This window comes from Falco punctatus, assembly GCF_963210335.1.
Source record: "Falco punctatus genome assembly, chromosome: 6".
NCBI classification, from domain to species: Eukaryota; Metazoa; Chordata; class Aves; order Falconiformes; family Falconidae; genus Falco; species Falco punctatus.
The window spans coordinates 91011653-91034700 of NC_137585.1; the positions used below are offsets into that span (position 1 = coordinate 91011653).

Here is a 23048-nt window from a genome sequence, read left to right on the forward strand (position 1 = left end):
CCACGCTGAAGTGGGTGGGCATGAGACATGACAAACCTCACAGCAGCCTTTGATGCCAGCCCGATCTAGGAATGAAACTCTTGTTTAAACCTGCAAACACGCAAACATCCTCCCCAAGCTTTCCTACCCCATCACAGAAACGAGGGTCGGGAAGGGGCTCCCAGAGCACACACAGGCAGGTCCGGACTGCTTTGTGAACAATTCATAAGGAACATTGTAATCTCAAAGTAAATGCAATGTGTTTTATTTGAGGTTGGAATAAATTACAACTGTAAAGCATAATTTATTGCTTTATAAATTGTCTGCTCTTAAAAGGCATTAATATCAAACATAAACAAAACAAAGACACATTTGATTAGCAGTTCAGTTCTCTTTAAGTTCCATGAACAGCTGAGTAGGGGGATTTCATTCTATATACGATTGAAATTTCTGATCACAGGCTCGTAAACTTGACTTTGACATGCATTATCATCATATAGATATATTGAGGGGACTGTAGATGTGTTCATTTGCTTTAGGATAGAATTTTTATTGCGATTTTCCCTAATATATCCCATTGAATACCCAGTCCTTCATTCCTCGCTCAAATACAAATCTCACTGGTTTCAAAAAACTCCTCTAAAAGATGTGTGGGGTTTTCTACCCCTGCGGAAGAAGGGGTCTTCCAAGTCTAAAACAGGAATGAGTCTGGTCCCAAAACAGGAATGAGTCTGGTCCCAAAACAGGAATGAGTCTGGTCCCAAAACTAAGTGAAAAACAAACTCCTCCTAGGTTAAAATACTGAAATCCCAAGCACATGCGCCCTCCCATTCTGAAGATTCTTGCAAAACATCCCAGAATTATCTGAATGAACTGATGCCGATATTTCACATTTCTATCGTACGGTTACTCCGTGCCTGAGACTGGTATGAATTTTGCTCAGCACATGTACTCCTCTAGGATGCAGACCCAGGCAAGTCCAGTTTGCCCTGAGTCCTGGGAGGATGAGTGGGTGCTCACAGGAGGCTAGGTGCACTGAGCACTTCGCATCTATACAGCCCTGGATGTATAGATGCCGCGACACAACAAGCTGGACCTGGCCAGCTCCAGCTAGGTATGTCAGGCAGACGGAAGGCGAAAAAGTAGCTTCCTCAGCCTCCTGGGGAGTGATAGCTCCTGAACACCACAAAGGGAAGGAACACGGACGAGCAGCTCTCATTACACCACGAAAAAGGATTCCAGCAAGGCATCCCGCCCTGCCCTGACGCTCTCGCACTGCAGGGACCAAGTGCTCTGCACACTTCGGCTCCGCAGCAGCATCTCCCTGAGCTATTCCCTGAGCAGGGAGCACACACTTCTGCTCGCGCTTCCCCAGCTGGGTCCAAAGCAGCACAGAGTGAGCTGGCTTATGGCCTGCATCACATCAGAGGTAAAACTCTCCACAAACAGAACCAGAGGCTCCCGTCTCAATTAGCCCTTGGAACAACTCAGAAAGTTTGCAGGCAGGATCTCCAGGACAGCTTCTCCTCCAGCTGCAAGACTAACTTTAAAAATAATAAGCCACTGGTACAGTAAATACTTCTAAAACTGGCTCAGTATTACTCAGAACATTCCTGTTTAGACAAGGGTTTCGACTCATACCAGCCTCTGATGTTCTGGTCGTGCCTACAAGAGTGTAAATAGCTGAGTGAGATGCTAGGATATTTTACACGATATTACTGAATGGGAATGGTTAAATCTCTTACTGGATCCAACAAGTATAAATCAAACTTCAAGGAAAATACTATTACATTGATCCTGGTGCAATTTCAGTTTTCATTAAAATTTCATCAGTAACGTAAATATCTTCTCCATGTTTTGTGCATAATCTCATTTAAAAAAAAAAAAAACAGCAAAAAAACTTTCTTCTACTAAACATGGCTTCACCTGAAGATGTGTTTCTGTTGTGCCATGAGGGATAGTCAGCTTCGATCTCTGCAAGGCGGTACAGCAGATTTCAGATGCTGCGCTTGCCCATGGTGGCTCCCAACAAGTCAAGCACCATGGCAGAGCTTTGGTGGGAGGCTGGGAGTGTGCAGGACCGCACCTGGAATTGTGCCGGATTGGGCCAATCGGTCAGCACTTTTCGGTGTCCTCCTTATTCAGGGACTGGACAGCCCTGGTTTAGCTCCCAGCCACATCGTAAAGCGCGTTATTGAGGGGTGGGGAACACTAATGCCCCTTCTTCCACCTCGGCTTCTGCCTTGGGAGAGGCTTGTGGAAGGGCGGCTTTGCAGCTGCTTTGCGCTAGCAGAAGGACACACTGCAGCTGGGACAAGGCCATGCACATAGTGTGTGCCTGATTCATCACCATCTTAGAGAAACATAACTCAGAAATGTGCAAGCCTTTAAAATCATCAGTCATCTCATTTCTGCGCACCGAGAACAGATTCTTGGCTGACTTCTTTTTTTCCTTAGCAGCTCTGAATTTGTCTTTGAAGATGAGAAGGAGGAAAGTTAGCCTTCAGGGAGAGGGACAAGCAGAGACACTTGCAAATTAAAATGCATGCACATGCCATTCACCACAGCAGTGACCTCCAGTCTGCACTTTACAGTACAACATCCGATTATCTTGAACCTTAATTTCTCATCTCTTTCAAACGCTCCCAAGAGCATTCCTTTCTGTGTCAGTGAGATGTCCCAGGGGACTCTACAGAGAAAACTAATGAGAAGAACAAGCTGTTGTCACCAGGAGAAGTACCAGGGTTACATACAAGCCACAGACTCTGGAGAAGCAGGACAGGGAGCAGGCTTATTCCATTTTTCAGTGCCAGTGTCATACCAAGCAACGAGACAAGCACACAGTGAGAAGGAAGATGGGCTAATGCTACATTGGACTGGGATTTTGCAGACTGGGTTAATTTACCTTCCCCTTGTTCTTGAAGTGATCAGAAAAAGTAAAGAATTTATATTAAATTCAGAGTGATCAAACATTCCCAGCTCATCAAATACCACCAAAATATTTCTCCTTTCTTAACAGTTCTTAACAGCTCATGCATTGCCTTTCTTAGACCGAGCACACCAGAAAGAAATCCTCTAAGGAATCACGCTTCTAGGAAAAAAACAACCAACAAACTTCGGGATTGCTACATCTCAGCCAAGGCTCATTTATCCATCTGCAAAGCCTCCTACACCTCCTGATCTTCACTCCCGAGCCGCCCATTTGCTGTGCACTTGTAGTCAGAGAGAGCAGATAAGAGCTCTTAAATCCATTCACCTCTTTACTTCTAATTCACCGGTGCTGGCTGCAGCAAGGCGCTCAAGCCAGCGCTGTCTTAGCGGCTTCTGTTCAAAGCACCTTCTGACTGGCGGGGGACCGGGCTCCTGCTGAACTGAAAAGCAGATGGGACAGCGAGTGCGTCTGAGAGTAAAGCTGTTAACTGGTGCCTTTGCTCCCGGGGAGGGCAGTGTTCAGCCACTCTACCAAAATATGGCAGGCATATTAATTAGTGGTTACAAAATGCTCTAGCTTTTCACAGACCTTTATAAGTGCTGAGCATTTTAATTGGCAGGACAGCCATGCCTGAGAATTCAGCGTATTGTTAGAAACTGACAGTTTTCTCTCCTACAGTCCTTCCTGTCACGAAGCGTCTCGTGGAACAAACAAGTCTCTATATCGTGATTTTACCAGCGGAGGAACTGGGTCAGAGACGGACTCCAGATGGATCAGACCCATGGAGCAGATGAATGACTTAGTCAAGTGAAAACTAAAGTCACTTGATGCAAGGGCCAGAGTTCCATCCCTCCATCAGAGGTTACTGAACAGGGAACACAAATAATCCCCCCAAGAAACTGATGTATCACGAAGGGCAAAGAGGCTTTGAAGCGATGCAGAATAGCGTAAAGTACAGCACAAGTATATTACATATTTAGCTCTACCCCGGCTTCTCTGTCACATGGGAAGCAGGTTGCTCAGACAGTTGTCTTCTGTTCAGCCTGTTACGTTATCTCCTAAGGAAATGCAGGTGGAGGTGTGTATGCAATTCAGCAGTAGAACAGAACTTCGGTTTTATGCGGGCTCAGAGAAACTTTCTTACACCCAAATGAGATTTTTGCATGCATCTGTTACTCACCCAGATGCTGCCTCTGCCGTGCTCCATGCCTGAGTTTCATGCCAGGTTTGCTCTGCCTAGCAGGCATATCATACGCACACAGTGACCTGGTACAAAAGCACATTCTCCAGGCCAAGTCTCAGGCAAAAATTCACCTACAAAACCTAAGTGTACGGGTAGTTTTTTTGCAGTGAATCGGGCTTTCACTAGGAATTAACATAAGCTGCAATGACTAATCTTATACTCTGTGCACTTGCTTGTTTTCTTTTCACAGTTCAACCACTTTCTTCCTTAATACTAAAACACTAAAGTCTTACATACCATTCAGAGCATTATTTTCTCCTGGCTGTGTTTCTCTATGCTCTAAGCCTCTATCACAATGCATGCAAAGGATGACGGCTGAATTTGTAATGCTTTTAACTAAAAAAATACTTTTAAAAACATAGAACATAAATTATTTATTCCTCTTTGTCCATTGTTTTAAGCACTGAGTCTTCTCCCAAGATTTTACACAGTTCATTCAGTCTCTGCTGCATTTTAGGAATTCCTGCAAGTTGGGATTCCAGTCTCTGTTTTTCCTCACTCAGTGATAAACGGATAGCGGTGTCCAACTGCTCGAAACGCCAGCCTCCTTGTCCGTCAAACTGCAGCAAGTGAGTGTGGTACTTCCTGCAGTAGAAATTAAAATATTAGTAACGGCTCAGGGAACAGATGGTTCATTTTTGCATGCAAATTTGGGTGCCTGTGTCTCTTTTCAATGCTGTCTCTCAAGAAGTTGCCGGTTGCCCAGTTTTGGATCACTGGGTAAGATCTTTTTTTCAGTCACTCATAATCCCAGGACACTCTTTTGTAAGGGATTTGGGTATTTCAAAGCCTGTCCCCAGGACCTCCCTGGGCCATCTGGTGAAATTCAGCAGTGAGGTGCCAGCTGTAAGCTATCAGCACTGCTGCGGGCTCCCTAGCTGGGGTGGGCGCTGCCTCAGGTGCCCCACACAGCTGGGCTTGCCGAGGTCCTCACCTGCAGTGACGCTGGCAGGAGTGGGCAGCAGGGCTGTGGAGGTTTTCCTCATCATCTCCTGTCCTTGGTCAAGGTGGCAGCCTCCCTCTTAGAAACGTTGTCTGTGGCTACAGTTGCCTTCACTGCAACTCCACCAGACTCCTTTTTCTACAGGAGCTTGAACAGCAGCGGCAGACAAGGCTCCCTTCTCACTCAGGCATGCTAGTCCCAGTTTATTTTATTTACCTCACTTTCTGACAGACATTTTACCCCCTCAGCAGAAAATACATTCAGGCAGGCACGGTGCATCTGATACCATTGATAAAACTCTAGTTTGTTCAAATTACACCTCAGTTTGTTCCCCTGCATCTTATAAGGTTGGCTAAAGAAACCTCCAGTCCTAAAATACGGTTCAGTTTGCAAGGGACTAAAATAAAAAAGTCTGTAAAGGAGTCACAGATCTTTCAGTGAGTATCAGGGTGTGTGCACCGAAAATATTCAAAGGTGTACATGTGGAGTTTGTCAAGACCTGACAAGACATTTATCAGGAGGTGCAAGAGGAAGAGCAGAGAGTTCCCTCAGAGCTGCTGGTATGACTGTGTAATTTATCACTATCAATTACAGAAGATGAGATACATCATAAAACAGTGAATATAAATCCCATCCAGGGAAAGTGACAGTTTAATAAATTCAATAGCATATGACATGGGACTCCAAATAGATTCAACTCCAGGCTTACATTGACCAGTTCCTGCATACTATTCTTTGTGACACCAAATGTTTAACCTATCCATTTTCCCCCACCAAAACAAAAAAAAAAAAAATCAGGAAGCTAAGGTAGCTGATTGAGATGTCCAATGCTTGCAGTCTAAGAAAGTAGCTAATTTTTGATTAAAAGGGCAAATATTTTCCGGTATAATCTTGAGGAGGAGAAAACAGCCTGTGAACCCATTTTTCCTCTATGCAGTGCAGTCCCTGTGCAAGCATACCTATGCTAAAGGCATTTGGTGCTTATTTCTAAATACTGAGCACTTCTTTTTACTTCTCTAGAACCCCACAAATCACCAGATTTCTGGTAATTCCAATAATACTGTGGAGGTTACAAGAACAATCCCTAACCTTCCTGAATAGCACTAGTAGTAAGAAATAAGAAATGCCGGTAGGAAACCGAACTCAAAAGACCTTTCTCACAAGTGCTTTTGCATAACTTCCCCCTGCATCATTATTATTTATAGCCGAGATGCTCTCAAAAACCTCTTGAACAGTGGTTTTAAAATAATGCCAAACTTTAAAAAAAAATAATTAAATACTATTTTTCTTTTTAAGCGTAATTTAAATTATTTTAAAACCAAATGTCTGTGACCCATTTTTTTTTAACATTTAGGTCCTGATCCAGCAAAAGCTATTTCCACCCTCACTGACTACACAGAGGAAGGAGAAATGCTGGGGAAACCATTCTTTTTCAGAGAAGCAGACACTGATATAATTTCTTTCCTTTGAGGCAACAGACTGGTAATGGATTTTTGTCAACAATTTAAAAAAAAAAACAACCAAACAAACTGAGAGCAGAGATCAAGGAGTACAGAATGAATAGTGTCTGCTGATGTTAGCTTACACCTCGTTCATCTCATTTTGCCCTTTAAAGTATTTGGCTGTTTTCTGTATCAAGTAACTACATTTGTTTCCCTTGAGGGACTCTTCCACACTTGGTACTCCCTCATAAGAATGATGCTTCTCAGAATTCCAATATTTCCTTTTTTTAACAGACAATCAAATTTTGAAAGCTCACAAACCCTGCAGACAGAGGGCACAACTGAAGTTAAAACACCAGATGTATTATTTCTACGGAAGAACAAAGAGTGGTTTAACCACTTGCCATGTTTCCCACCATCTTCCTGCACTGGTAAACTTCTAGGGTCTGGTGATATCTGTTGTGGCTGTGGAGTGGTGGACTAATTTATTGCCTCTTAGATCCCTGCATGTTGCTATTAATAGTTAATAACTGAAACGCATTTAAAAAAATAAGGAGGAGGAATAAATACATGTCTATTATTGTAGACAAGTTATCTTAGAAAATGCAGTAGATACCGATTAAACAACTGGCCTAGTACAAACATAATAGGCCAATCCACTGCCTGTCAGAAAGCTAAAAGCGAGGACCATGATAAATCCCTAAACATACTTACCAAAGAGAAGGTCTGTGTGTGATGGAAAGCAGGGATATCCCAGCAGCTTTTGCAGCTTGGAATATTTTTCCTTCAACATCAATGCTTACAGCACTCGTGCATTCGTCCAGCAGTGCATATTTCGGCCTTTCAAAAGCAGATAAGGAAATTACTCTTCTATATTTTGGACAGTATTCCCACGTACAATATTTAAGCGAAAGAACAACAGAAAGGAGAGATCTATTTTTGCCAGACAGCTGTCTCTCATCTACAGCTGAAACCTGGCCAGCAACAACATAGTTCCCATGCATTATTCAGGTGCAGAGCCAGCTTCCAGAAAAAATGGGGTTTATTTCCTAGTCCATCTGAGTACACAGTGATCTAACTTATGTGTTCTAGTTTGACCTGGTATTATTCTGTCCTGTCATCACATCACACAGCAGCTACAGCCAACTCGGAAGCTTTCTATCCACTGCTATGTATGGACTGGGCTGCCTTTGCATGCTTGCAGTCTCCCAAACCAAAAGGTTTTGTAGCTTGGATTTCAAACTGCCATAACCTCTGCAGCGGTCCATCAGACTTCTGCAATATTTGGAGGACAGATGCAGAGAAGACATTTACGCCTGAGACGTTAAAGAAAGGAACATCTGGAAAATGTAATGCTATGTTGCCAAAAGCAAAGCTTAAGTAAGAAGCATTCCCCAAACCAGAGCTTGTATGAAATAATGACAAGGCCTGTGCTCCTATGCAGCCATCTAGCAGTACTGAGTATTGCATGGAGATTATAGTCTACTACTGCTCAAGTGATAACGGGAAAACTGCAAAACTTCCTCATTTTCAGATGCTACTTAAAGAACAAATCAAAATGCTTACTTATGGTAAAACATCCGAGCCATGCCCATCCTTTGTTTTTCTCCTCCTGACAAGACATCTTTCCAATCCATGATGGCATCCCAGCCTTTTAAAAAAACGCAAACAAGATGCGTCAGGGCAATGTAAGTTTACGAAGGAAATGCAGCTTCACTTGCAACATCTCTGCAATTTGCAAGCAAAATCATAAAGGACATTTCCATTGCAGAAGACACAGCTCAGGGTTCTGGATCACATCTTCTGAAATACCTCAGTGCCTTTCCACTGGCACTCAATTGCAGAAATGTCCCAAATATCATGTAAATTTTGAAAATGGAATTTAACTTTCTTGGTCATGTAGATATTGTCAATAACTTTACTTACCATCTCTTTGAAAAGACACCTACCTGTAACTAACCATTTCATTCTGTCATGTTTGTTTGACAGAACAATTTTCTATTCCGCCTTGAAAGGTATGAGTGGAAATTTAAAAACAAATTCAAAGAAATAAAGTGTAAAAACCATAAAGAACAGTACCAGACTCCACTCCCTACTGTAGGCAAAGAGTAACTGTCAGCAAACTGAACAGAAACACAGCTGCAGACACAAGGATGCATTCTATGCGTACAGACAAGCAGCTAACATACAAAACTGCAGACAGACAGGAGGATTTTCCATACAAGCTTCCTGCTACCTTGTATTTAGAGATGACCCACAAGTGTTATAACACCAGGTATCCTTATTTAATATTCTGCACAGTCTACAACTGATTTTTTTCTTTATCGTTTTCAGACACGTGCAGTGGGAGTGTGATGCATTTTATCTGCAATCTTATGGCAGACAGGCATTTCTGTGAGTACTCTGGCATGATTCATTCCCACCAATGAAAAAAATTCAAATACCAAATTACCCTACTGAAAATAAGTTTTCAATCAAACGATCCAGACGGATAGAGTTGCAAAACAGTTGAGTTTTGAAAGGGAAGAGTGTGGATGTACAGAAAACCTGAAAAGACATTTTTCTCAATATATCATCCATTCGTGAGACAGGCAGCTGGAGCAGGGTCGAGTGAGGGAGAGAACATTTTTCCAAATCAGCCCAGAAGCACTGTAACTAAAACTGAAAACTCTTTTCTGCCACTTCCCAACTGAAGATAAACATTTCCCAGAAAAGACTAGAAAGAAGGTCAAGCAAGGAGCATGGGCTGTGTCACTTCTGATACATGAACCAAGGTAAGGCACTTGGTACTTGTGAAGGTGTAGGAGGCTGGGGAGTGCTCTGTCCATGCTTCGTGCCACACCAGAGCTTGGTAAGTCTGAATAAAACCTCAGTGAAGCATCTGGTGAGAGGTTGTGTGACTGAAAACAGGAATCGATAATGCTGGAGACTGAATTCTAAGAATTTCCTCTACGTAAAATTGTCAAATACAATGTCACAGTTTTTTAATATAAATGTATATAGTTAGATTTAAAAACCAGGTATGCACACACCAGAAATACATCACCCCTAGTAATCCTATTGGTTTTGCTTTGTTTCCTTCCATTCTTGTCTAAGGATCCCAGCGGGCACCCCTTGGGAGCACACACAGTGCTTTCTATCAGTGGGCTCCTAGCAAAGACAGAGCTGTGTAATGATTAACTGGACCCCCATTTGGATGAACTGTAGTAAAGGGAACAGACGCACAGAAGCTGCTGCAGCTCCAGTCCGGGTGCTGGGACCACACAGAGAGCTGGAGTGCTGTTCCACTGACACCTTCAGCTTCCATAAAAGCCTGTAAACCACCTGGGGCGGTCCTTTTTGGCAAAGGGTCCTAGAGGCAAGGGGTGGGAACAGTCCTTCATGAAAGCCGTAGAAACAACTGTGCTTCTGAAGACAACATTCAGGCTGCTGTTTATATTCTGTTATTTTTAAGCTGAGCATATAGACAAGCTTTAGGAACCTGGATCTGAGCTGGGGTGTGGGTGGGTGTGCATGTGTGCACATGTGCCTGGGGAAGCAATGCTTGCGTCCATACGGTTTCTTCCAGATCAGCTGGCTTATAAAGACTTACCAAAAGACAAAAAAAGGAATGATATTCATGAAGAAGCATCATCTTGTCAGCAAAATCATTCTATTATTTCATCTAAAGGTGTAAGATTTAGCCTCCGTTTACCAGGATACAGCAGTCATCTCTGTGCTCACTTCAACTTACATTCTAACTGAGTATTAGAAGTGCATCTTGTCTCTTCTTGCCTAGTTCCCTCCCTGAACTTTCCTATTTGCCACTTGGAATGCTTCAAACAACAGATACGGAAGAATGCATTTTAATATTATCTATTTAAAAAAAAATATTTTCTAATGTCAGAACAATTTCCTCTAAACAGTGAGGCACTGTAACTCACAATAAACTGCCTCCCTACTGTGCATTAACAATAATGCACCTACTTGTTTCCCTTTTCTTACTGCTGACATGGCATAAATCAATGAAGGTCGTTAGTGTTCCGAAAATATCAGGCAACTCAGTTGCTCATGTCACGCATAGCTACATCCACTTTACAAATGAAGAAATGAAATGGCATGTCCATGGACGCAGCACAAATCTCTTTGTAGGTACAAACATCATTCTGGCTCTCAGAGTCCAAATTCCTTGCTCAATTTCTTGTTACATGTAGACTTTGATTGCACATGGTATGATGTAGATGAGATAAACACTGGATGTCACAGAAATGCCTTTTGCAACCAGTAAGACAAAGAGCATGTCTAATGTGCTGGGGCAGACTAACGGCGGTAGAAATACACACAGCTGTTAGCAGAAAGTAGCGATAGCCTTATGACAGCAGCATTTCATTTTCTTGCATGGCTTCTTTTAGAATTCCTTTTCCCCCAGTTTTCTGAAGGAAAAAGCAAGCTAAATTTGACAACAAAAAAGGGGTTGCATCTAGAGTCTGTAGCACTGTGTGTCCTCCATCCTTGTGAATTGTCATACTTGGAAGCAAGACCGAGCATTCAGCTGCCATAAAAAGATATGGTTAAAAGATCCTTTTCCAGATCTACGTTCCAATGCACCTCATCAGACGTGGACAGAAGAAAGGTTACCCCTGGTGAGTTTTTGAACATGAAGGCCTCTTGCACAGCATAGGACGTATGAGGCAGCTGTCAAAATGGAAGAGAGCCCAGGTGCTGTGCAGCATGAATATGCAAAGGCAATCCTTAGCTGAGGAGTGAACAAAGAGACCGTCAACTGTGTGAGCCCCAGTTCAGCATGACACTGTGGGGATTTGTGTCTCTGGATTTCAGAGCCACTAGAAAAGCCAGCAAAGCACTCGAGTTCCTGCTGGTACCAACAAAAGCAAATCCAGGGCTAAAATGATCAGATGAAAAAATACTGGAGAGAGGAAATGTGCTTATCTGTGTGTTTATACGTGGCCTACCACAAAGGTTCCCTGGAAAAGACCCAAAGATATGACAAATGTGCAAAATAATGAGGGATAGTTATAATCTGGGGTGCTGAGAAACCATGAACAGGTTGAACTTGTTGAGTAATGTCATCATCCCCAACCTGCCAGGCCTGGTCATGCGTTCAGCGTGCTGCTACACGTTCTCATGGCTCCTCTCACGTGACAAGCTATCGGCAGCCTAAGGCTGTACCACGATTGACACTTGCTAAATACACACAGATTTTCAAAGCAGGTCAGGAGGGAACCACTTTATGTATATATCTACTGCACATCTCCACGCTATTACCTATGATTTCTGGACATGCCTGTGCTGGCTGGTGGTTCACCAACCTTCTCCGCTACCCTAATTTTCTATGACGTTATTCTCCTGGTAGAGCTAGCAACTTTGCAGGTGTTGATAGGGGCACCATATTGCTAATATAAAGGTAAGTAACAAAATGGCATTCCTCTAATATCCAGAAGATGAGAAAAATACCAGTGTGCACCTCCGTGTGAAGGCAAGTCTGCCCCTAGCAGCAAGCGGGGGGTACTGTGAACAGTAGCTGCGCTGGGATCTTCTAGGGTTTGGGCTCAGGGCCATCCAGAATGCGGATGGTGGGGAGGGGGGTTGTTATTTTGGTGAGTTTGGTGTGTTCTGTTGCTACCAACTGAAAAAAAGTTTCATGAGGGTAACACAGAAGCTAAACGCCAAACCGGGCTACTTATTCTTGTAACCATTCTACTTACTTCTAACTGGGTCAAACCTTATTGCTAAAAAAAGAGAGGAATTTCTGCCATCGGCAGCAGCAAGATCAGCGTTAGGCTCTTGCTGGCTACTTTACGCTTGGACACTGGTGACCCTTGTACTGATGCAATGTGGAAGCAATTCAGCTAAAGACAATAAAGTTATGCCAGGACAAATAAACTGAGTCAGACTTGCACACTTCTGGATCCATCTGGCTTTTTCATAACTGCCCACAGGGAGCAGAACACCAAACTGCAAAGCATCATATTATATATGCGTGACATTCGTGGTCAATTAAAGCACAACAGGGACATGCCCCAAGGAGCCCACTGTCTGGTAGAGGCTTAATACTGCAGGGGATAGGTGAAAAGGGAAGAGGCAGAGGTAAGGCTCTGAAGAAGAAGAGGATCTACAGAAAAAATATTGAAGAATATATTACCTTCTACAACTTAATGATTGACAGACAGTTCCATTCTTACAGCAGTTTATGGAAACAGTTCAAAATAGCATGGACATACCCCATATATCCATAAGAATATGAATAACTAAAAGTGGTTTCATTGATTGTTTTTTCAGACGTCGTAGATTTTCAAAAGTTGTATATAATAGATAAATAGAAACTGTTTGCGAATTTTTTAGCAAAACTTTTTTTTCTATTGGAAAATGCCAGCGTTTGTCAACTATCTAACCACTTTGCAAAAAGCGAAAAGATGGTTTAGGGCAAATCCCTTGTTCTACAAGCTTTATATGGAATTTTTCATTATTTTGCAAAGAAAATTTTCCATTTTAAATAGAAATCATTTTCGTTTAAAAAATCTGATTTTAAGTAAAAGAATAAAATAAAAGTTGGAAATAAAAAAAATAATTCAGCTATGTATAAGCAAAAATGTCAATTGTTCACTTTCAACAAGTATTTCTCTGGCTTGCTGGCTCAAAAAAACAGAATGTAAGTCTTTATCCCAGACTAGGGGAGCGCTAAAGAATATGTAAGCATATGAAATCCACGTAACATGTCAAATCATAAGTCATGTATTTCCTCTCTGCTTCTACCTTGGCACTTGCCTTCTGCAAAGCCCAAGGAGAAAATGGAACAAGTAAGTGTATTATGGTCCTAAAAACTTCCTGGAATGTGGTAATCTCTTCCCTTGTTTTCAAGCTTTGACCATTTCTGTTATTTTCAGATCGCTAAGTACCTAAGACACCTTTTTTTTTTTTTTTAACATTATTTTTTGTGCAGCCTTTTGCACTGTGTGCCCTCATCCTGAGTGGAGTTTCAATAGGGCACCAGTGAACACTAACAGTGTCCTCTAGACTTTTTTTTAGATTGTGCGTGTCTTGCATGTGCAGCCAGACAGGCAGAAGAGCAAGAATGGAGTCAGCAATAAATACTTTCTTTGGCACAGAGAGTAGAGTGAGACTTATCCAAACCTGGGGTTTCGGTTTGGCAATGCATAACGCTGGCACGGCCAGTGGCATCTTGTACGTGGAGCACGGTAACTGCCCCATCATCAGCTACATGCTCCAGCTGCAGGGTTACAACCCACAGTGATGTGCATTCAGAGACTGCTGGCGATACGGGTTTGGCCGCTGAGGGTCATGCACAGACACGGGGAGTTAGAGACATGCACACACCTGCAGGGCTATGACCTTACTGGCATCACAGAAATGTGGTGGGATTCTGTGACTGGAGCGTTGGGATGGAAGTATACAGGCTCTCTAGGAAGGACAGGCGGGGGAGACGAGGAGGGGGTGTCACCCTCTACGTCAGTGACCAGCTGGAGTGCATGGAGCTCTGCCTGGGGATGGATGAGGAGCCGACTGAGAGCTGATGGGTCAGAATTAAAGAGAGGGCAGGGAGAGGTGACATTATAGTGGAGGGCTGCTGCAGGCCACCCAACCAGGAAGACCAAGTGGATGAGGCCCTCTATAGACAGACAGGAGCTGCCTCACATTCACAAGCTCTGGACTTCATGGGGGCCTTCAACCACCCCAATATCTGTTGGAGGGACAACACAGCAGGGCATCGGTAATCCAGGAGGTTCCTCGAATGCGTTGATGGTAACTTCCTTCTCCAAACGATAGAGGAGCCAATGAGGAGAGGTGCTAAGCTGGCCCTTGTTCTCACCAACAAGGAGGGGCTGGTGGGAAATGTGAAGCTCAAGGGCAGCCTTGGCTGCAGTGACCATGAAATGGTGGAGTTCAAGATCCTTGGGGCAGCAAGGAGGGTGCATAGCAAGGTCGCGCTACCTTGGACTTGAAGAGAGCAGGCTTTGGCCTCTTCAGGGATCTGCTTGGTAGAGTACCATGAGATAGAGGCCTGGAGGGAAGAGGGGCCCAAGAAAGCTGGTTAATATTCAAGGATCACCTCCCCCAAGTTCAGGAGTGATGTGTCCCAACAAAGAGGAAGTTGGGTGAAAACACAAGGAGGCCTGCATGGATGAACAAGGAGGTCCTGGACCAACTCAAACACAAAAAGGAAGCCTACAGAGAGTGGAAGCAAGGACAGGTAACCCGGGAGAAATACAGAGAAACTGTCCGAGCAGCCAGGGTAGAAAAGCTAAAGCCCTGACAGAATTAAATCTGGCCAGGGATGTCAAGGGCAACAACAAAAGCTTCTGTAAGTACATTGGTGATAAAAGGAAGGCTAGGGAAAACACGGGCCCTCTCCAGAAGGAAACGGGAGACCTGGTTACCTGGGACATGGAGAAGGCTGAAGTACTCAACGACATTTTCGCCTTGGCCTTCACCAATAAGTGCTCCAGCCACACTGACCAAGTCACGGAAGATAAAGGCAGCGACTGGGAGAATGAAGAACTGCCCACTGTAGGAGAAGGTCAAGTCTGAGACCATCTAAAGAAGGTGCACAAGTCCATGGGATCTGATAAGATGCATTCGTGAGTCCTGAGAGAACTGGCAGATGAACCGGCTAAGCCACTATCCATCATACTGGAGAAGCTGTGGCAGGCCACTGAAGTTCCCATGAACTGGAAAGGGGGAAACGTAACTCATACTTTTAATAAAGGGAAATAAGGAAGACCCGGGGAACTACAGGCCCAGAGAACCACATCCTCCTGGAAACTATACTAAGGCACATGGGAAATAAGGAGGTGATTGGTGACAGCCCAACGTGGCTTCACTACAGGCAAATCATGCCTGAGAAATTTGGTGGCCTTCCTTGACAGGGTTACAGCATTGGTGGATGAGGAAAGAGTGACTGATGTAATCTACCTGGGCTTGTACAAAGCATTTGACAGTGTCCCACACAACATCCTTGTCTCTAAACTGGAGAGACATGGACTTGACGGACGGACTACTCAGTGGATAAGGAATTGGCTGGATAGCCGCCCTCAAAAGAGTTGCCAGTCAATGGCCTGATGTCCAAGGAGAGACAGTGACAAGTGGTGTTCCTCAGGGGTTGTTATTGGGACTGGTGCTGTTTAACACCTTTGTCATTGACATGGACAGTGGGATTGAGTACACCCTCAGCAAGTTTGCTGACAACACCAAGCTGTGTGGTGCAGATAACACGCTGGAGGGAAGGGATGCCATCCAGGGGGGACCATGACAGGCTTGAGAAGTGGGCCCACGTGAATCTCATGAAGTCCAACAAGGCCAAGTGCAAGGTCCTGCATGTGGGTTGGTGCAAACCCAAGCACAAATACAGGCTGGGCAGGGAATGGATTGAGAGCAGCCCTGAGGAGAAGGACTTGGGGGTGTTGGTGGATGTCAATCTCAACATGATGCGGCAACATGTGCCTGCAGCCCAGAAAGCCAGCTGTATTGTTTAGCGCTCTGCCCGCTTTTTCAATCCTTGTGTCATAGTATCAGATCTGAATAATAATATATATCAGAATGATGGCAGATTCTTATTTTCTACTGCAACTTGTTGAGGGTCAACATTCATTATTATATTCTTAACAAAGAAACCCTGACCCACAGAAAGATAAGAGTCTATCAACAGGATTGTGAAGTGAGAAAGTATCTGTAGGTATACAATTGCTGCTGTAAATGGTTACTAAAATGTGCAGAAAAGAGAACAGATGCGTCTCCATGCATATTTCAAAAATAAAATGCACCTTCTACCTTTTGAACAGAGCAACAGGCTGCCATCCCGGAATAGGAATTTAGCCTTGGGATTCCCAGTGGCTGAAGCACTACTGTCTATTGCCAGAATGATCCTGACAGACACCAAGCACACACGTTACAAGTCAATGCACCCGAAGTAACTTCTCAAAAAGGAGCACTGACAGCTGGCAGAGAGAGGCAGGGAACATCCAGCACTCGTGACACCAGCTCCTTAGAGGGGTTTGAAGATCCTCCTTCTTCTCTCTAAACTTTACCAAATTTGTCCTATGTGTGTTATAAGAGCATAATGATGGGCAGGAAATTCAAAGTAGAGATTAGTGGCTGGTGGGAACAAAAGGATGAAAATTATTGCTATGCTTGGGGAAAAAAAACATTCAGTGCTTCAGTTCCTTAGACACAAGAGAAGCCTTCAGCATCTGGACACTTACCATGCCAGTGTATTTAAACCATCCCCTACTCTTAGGGCAAACAATGCTGACAACACATGGCAACTTAAACTGCAAGTGGTAGATGGCAACACTCTACTGCCAGCCCGTGTCATTTGGTTACTTTTAACTTGTTCACCCTAGTGGTGTGGTATCAGACACTCCTTCTCATGGCACATAGTCTTGCTGATCCCACAAGCCAGGAAGGTGAAAGCAGACCTGACTCTCTTTTCATTCACATGCTTTCAAGTTGCTGTAGTCAGTGACATTACAAGGTTTTAAGACATGTTACAGTTTCTAAGAAAATTAAGGAAGGTCAGTGATTTCACAATATCATGACAAGACTGGCTATCACAAGGCAACAAGGATGTTCAGCCTGGGCATGGATTTACTGGGGGGGGGAAAGGAGCACTCTGTCCTTTAGCATCAGGAGCAACAACCATGTGTTGTGTGGCTCCCACAGCCAGAAAAAGGTCTGGATCCAGTTTTGACAGTTCAGTAAGCAAAGGTCAGTCAGGCTAAGACATACACGCGAGGAACAGATTTTGTAAAGCTTATTACAAAAATACGCCATTTACCTCCTTCTCTTTGAACTATGTGGTACAGATGAACCATATGCAAGATACATTCCAGATCTTGATCTTGGTAGCCTTTCTCGTGCATGTCATCCACTGAGTCTGGGTAGATGACTTGATCACGTAGCGTTCCAATAGACATGTAGGGCCTGAGAACCAATACAGAGAAACCAGTAATCTGGAGCTGACTCCAAGCAAGCATATCTTGCTGACGCTCTATGGAGCAGATTATAATGCTTTAAACACCACATTGCTAAAACTGGATTTATCTGTGGCTGAATGTTTGTTTTGTTTTTTTTAAAACTTACCCTAGAGACATTGGGTAGTTTCTGTAACAGCTGATTACAGGGTAGCAACAGGGGTAGTATTAGCATGAAAACAAAATGAAAGATCAGGCAGAATAAACATCCACTTCACAGACTATTCTGAATGCTTTCACTTGGAATCAGGGAAACTCTATGCTTTATTCAAGGTTTGGTGCACTTAGAAATTTAGAAATCAAATTACACGCTCACATGTGAAAAGTAAATTGTAACAAAACCATGGCTCAAACTGGAAAAGACTTCCGTGGTGCAGCAGGAGACATGCAAGTCAGGCAGGAGAGCACCGAAAGCCTGCTTTGCACTCTACTCTTCTGGACTGCAGAACTGAGACTGGGCATAACTTAGCTGGTTCTAGAAGCCAGTTTAGCACTTCTGAATTGCAAAAAAAGCATACATTAGAGAAGCTGATCAGCTTAAACCCTCCAGCACCAGCCTCCCTTTGCAAAGCACAAGGCTGAGCTGTATGTGAAGCAGCTTCTGGATCACGATGTTCCCAGATCAGGTAATACCATCCTTCTTACTGAAACAAGCTGTCTCCACTTTGGAGCCATAGTCCTCAGTCATGGCTGTGTCCCTGGAACGGCTATGGACAGTCTCCTCAATGTCATGAGTTGTTCCCAGACTCTGGTACAGCCCAGGCCCCCAAAATCCTCCTAGTCTCTAAACAAAGTCAGCTCAGAGAACAGTTTTACGGTTCTCTAGAAGATACCGGGCCAGTCAGGCCAGGATAGCAAAGGCAATCTAAGACACACCTATTTGACCATCTCTTTTGCTGCTCTTGTTCTAAGGATTTCTTGTGAAGGACAAATATCCATCATGTCTCACAGACACTGCTGATAGCTCTTGCAAGCTGGAAACACCCTGACAATGATCTGGGAGATTCTGAGTTTGGAAGGGAAGGTCAGACCTAAAGAACAGTCAGGCTCCGGACTCTGTTCTGCTTTTTGTGCCAAGAGTTACACTAACTCCCTTAAAGCTCTGTTGCCAGGGGATGATGACAAAGAGGAGCAGTTAAAATTGGGCCAGGAACAAGGAAGCTTCCAGGCAGCTTGCTCTTGCCACTGAGGACTACTTCCAACTAATTCACAGCGTGTTGGCGAGGGGTCAGTTTTCTTCCCTGAAGAGTTCTGGACCTGCATGGTGGGACGGTCTTAGCCATGCAGAGGCTTTCCCTGACAGAGATGTATAATGCCTTAGCAGATTTCTTCCCTTCTCTTGGAGGTGTCTCTGCAGAAAGGGTGGATCTACCATTATTATTCTGAGAGTCCCGAAAATACACCACAGAGTAATCTAAGGAACCCATAATGCAACAGACATAGAATTATAGAACTAAAGCTGCAACATGAACTGGAAGTCACATTCAAGCTGGCATTGGCTGCATTGGTTTTAGTGCTGCAGACATCCATGGTGAAGTGTCTGTACCTGCCTGTAGTTAAACTACTTTCACCACCAGCAGCTGAGCGAGGATGGGAAGGGCAGGGGATTCGAACTGCTCGCAAATATTTGGTCAGCTCCTTGCTGCGGGCAGGCACCCAGATGGAGCAAAACCAGAACTGCAAGTCAAACACAAGCACTGCTGCTCCTCTTTGCTCATTGTTCTGCTTTTTACTCATTGTTCTGCTTTGTGCTCATGGTGGGAAGAGTGCCATTCTGGGCTGCTGCATGAACACTAGCGTCAAGTGCAGCGAACCATTTATATTAATGGGGATACTGCAAAATCTCAGCCCTAAACTTTACGTAACATCTTTAAGTAATGATCTACTACATTTCCATTGTACTCTCCATCTAAAATTCCAAATGGCTTTACTTCTTGCATATGCAGAAATCACCTCACTCGCTCCAGGCTACTGCCATCTCTGGGACAGAAGACAGCAACTCCACCTGGGCTCAGAAAAGTTTGAATCAGGTTGTGCATAAGACTGTGTAATTTAGGTGAGGCTGCAGATAAGGGCAAGGAGGATGTGTATTTTGTCTGGGGTTTAATACCTTACTTTCATAAAGTATGATCCTGTAACGACTAGCAGCTCTGAGATTTAGCCTGCAGCACAATCGGGAAGGCAGCACTCAAAAGCACCATGCCAGGACTTTGTTGCCACGCTGTTTATTGAGTCACCAGCATCGCTTCCTGGTACAACTGGATTTTCCTTGTGGCCTCCCATCTAAACCCATCAGTATTACCAAGCATGCCTCTCCCCATCTAGTTTGTAAAAATTAAAGAAAAGCCCAGCCTGCAGTGGAATAGCAAACCCTGTCAATTACTGACTAAATAGTAGAGACGAAGGACGGCTTATGGCTATGGGTCTGTCCTGGGAGGTGGGAGAGCACATTCCGCTTCTCCCATCCTATTGGGAGCCACCCATGTCCCCGAGGGGACACTTCATCTTGCTTGGTATAAGATGTCTCCTTTGAGGCTCCACCTCTTGACAACAAAGAGAGGCACCTCTGTGGTTGTTCGGTCCCATTTATTTTAGGATGGCGATGGATCGGCTCCTGGGGATGTCTTCTCCCTCAGTGGGGGACAGAGCCCAGACAAGTAACTTAGATAACTAACTTCTAAAGTGCTAAAGTTAGATGAGATCTCATCTAACTCATAGTCTGATCATTCTGATCATTCAAATAGTCTGATCATAAGCCAGATTTCTCTATCCATAACTTGAAGGCAATAACCTCCTTATCTGCCATGGGTGCCACAAAGTCAAACACTAAAATCTGTTTAACATCAGATGTTACTGTAATTGAGGTTACATGTGTGTGATAGCTAGACATTAAGTAGTAAGAAGTATGAGTAATTGGATAGAGCAACCATGAAATTTCACTTTGCCAGTAAGCTCCTTGTCAAAATACTGTTTTCATTACATTTTTAGCAGTTCAAACAAAACCAGTCTAATTGTCCTGAAGCAGCACCTGAGTTTAATTGAATTTAATTGATTTCTGATGGAGTTTTTCCTTTCAGCCAGAGTGTCTGTGTTCCAATCTCAAAGAAAGCACTCTTACAGACTCTGAAAGCAACTCCTCTGCCGTGCAGCGGTCACATCTTTGGCAGTAATACCTCTGCAATTGTTAGTTTTCTTTCTTTCTTTCTTTCATTCTCTGCTCTCTGAAAAAAGATTCCTACACTATTTTTGAGAGACAGGATGCTCAGTAATGCTTGTTTAAAGCTTTGGTATCAAACCTCCAGAAAGGTAAGAAAACCTACTGATTCTTGCCTGGTTTCCTGGAATTTCAAGGCATCTACTGGAAGAGACACTTTCAGTTCTCATAAACTGACCTTTTTTCCAGGAGTTTGATGGTTTCATTTCGCTAGTAAGAAGCCATCATCCCTAAGGCTTATGGCTTCCCCCTTGCAGTGCAGGCTTTAAAGAAAGGTGACACAAAGACATGCTGTAATCTGAAGTCTGTGGTATGGACAATTCCCCAGTGGCCCATCGACACAAGACATTGTGTACAATGTTGGCAAAATATTAGAGAAATCGTATGGGGAGGAAGGGCAAGTGTTGCCGATGATATTGAGGTTACTTTTGGGGAGGGAGAAGGGGGCACATGCTACAAGACATATTGGAGTACATACCAGTCACGTTTCTTTCCAAACAGAGGACTTAAATGCTGGAGCTGTTAGGCATAAAAAGAGATGTGTAATGCCAAGTCAAAGAGATTGTGGATTAACACTGCACACTGCAGCCATGTAGTACTAACATCTAGCACTTCTCTGATGTCTTGAAGAGCAAAGGGCTTCGCTCTTTTGGGTAGCAAGTTAAGGAAGATGACTTGCTTAGATGTCAAGAAATTTCTGTTCCAAAATCGGAACAAGCCATACCCACTTGAAACGTTTACAAATACTTCCTGAATGTATTCAAAGCTGGTTTTCATGCTTCATGCAAAATAAACTGCTGACAGAACTGATAACCTGTTCTGAGATCCATACTATCATTTTAAAGAATGACAGCAACTAATCGATATGCACTTCAAGAGTCTATAAAGCAATATGAATGGTCAGAGTTGTAATTATAAGCGCCCTGGAATAAGAAAGGAACCAAAAATATAACTTAAGTGGCTGGCATCAGATTTTAAGGGATATTAGCCCAATATAAGTGCCCAAGGAACTGCTTCCAGATACAGTCTGAAGCCCACCTTACCTTCCTTGCCACAGGCTGTGATTCACACTTCCTCCATGGAAGGTGTAGTCTAAAAACATGTGGCTTATGATTCTGGAACCCATCTGCATACCCCTGAATGAGCAGTCAGGACCTGACTTGCCATTTGCTGTCCAAGTGTGTTTGCAGTTATTATTGCACTATTACTTTCAGAGATACACAAAGTTATGTGGGAAAATTATGTGTAATGCAACTATAAACTCTTGGCTGACCCGCCTTTTAAGTTTCTGTTTCTGGCTGACAAGATGCCTCTCTAATATACCCAAATGGGAGAAAGGGGAACACTACATCTGGGATTCTCCTTTTCAGATAAATTGCAGATTGAATTTTCAAAGGAGACTGGCACAGCTTCAGACTGCAATTCAGAGTGCTTGCTTTGACATCTAAACCAAAATGTATTCCAAATTTAGGCACCTCTATTTAAGAAGATGATACCGAAGCCCAAGCTCCAGCCATGGAGGTACCTTCCTAGGAAACTTGGCAGATTATAAGGAGTCAGTGCTTGCACTGAGGAATCTCCAGTCCAGAAAGCCAAAGGTACAGCTCACACCTACAGCTGTGCCGAAATGCTGTCTAATTCCCTAAGAGGTCCAGTACAGCATGGAGTATGAAAGCAACATTAAGTCCAGCAAAAAACACTGCAGCTACTAGAGATGCAAGATGAGGGGCTGTATGTCAAGCTAATGGTTAGCAAATCTCTTCCAAGAGCTGCGTTCAGGCTATGTTCTCAGCTTGCAGGGCATTAGATTCCTATTTTTCTAGGCTAGCGTCCAGGTTAAAGAGGAGGCAAAGGGAGGGCACCTTCTAATCTTCCCACTGAAGCAAGGAAACTGCTGCTAAGAGGCAGGAATCATGTCTGAAGAGACAGCTATTGGCAAGAGCTTAATTATATACTACACCAATCAAGTCTGCAATTGGAAGGGGTGAGACATTAGTACCAGTCCTTGTGCCTTATATTATTTATGTTACTCCTTTTTCCCCCAATGTTCTTTTTAATATAAAATGCAGTAACTATCCTAATCCTTCAGTAGGACCGTAAAAACATATTAAAGGGGGCTCTAAACTTATTTAGGTCCCAGCTCTCAGGAGAGGGCTTGGTAGAGATAAAGCAGTTTAATGTTTAGCTCTCAGTTTGGCACCTAAACTTCAGTAAAAGGCAGGAGTTCAGACACACATTTGTAATTAGAGATTGCTGTGGATTAACTCTAGGTGGCTCCCTTTACCTACTAGACAATTTTTTTGGCTA

At 43.6% G+C, this 23048-nt stretch overlaps 1 protein-coding gene across 2 annotated transcripts in view; it reads right to left on the minus strand.

Moving 5' to 3' along the window:
• Positions 1 to 222: 222 nt before the first annotated feature.
• ABCD2 (ATP binding cassette subfamily D member 2) overlaps positions 223 to 23048 on the minus strand; it is a 55280-nt gene continuing 32454 nt past the window's right edge. For both annotated transcript variants that reach the window (XM_080391753.1, XM_080391752.1), the window contains exons 7-10: positions 17332 to 17477; positions 8106 to 8190; positions 7254 to 7379; positions 223 to 4739 (exon numbers count right to left, since the gene is read on the minus strand). In XM_080391753.1, the coding sequence (XP_080247879.1) occupies positions 4529 to 4739; positions 7254 to 7379; positions 8106 to 8190; positions 17332 to 17477 (568 nt within the window). In that variant the 3' untranslated portion in view covers positions 223 to 4528. The remainder of the gene's footprint in view (positions 4740 to 7253; positions 7380 to 8105; positions 8191 to 17331; positions 17478 to 23048) is intronic.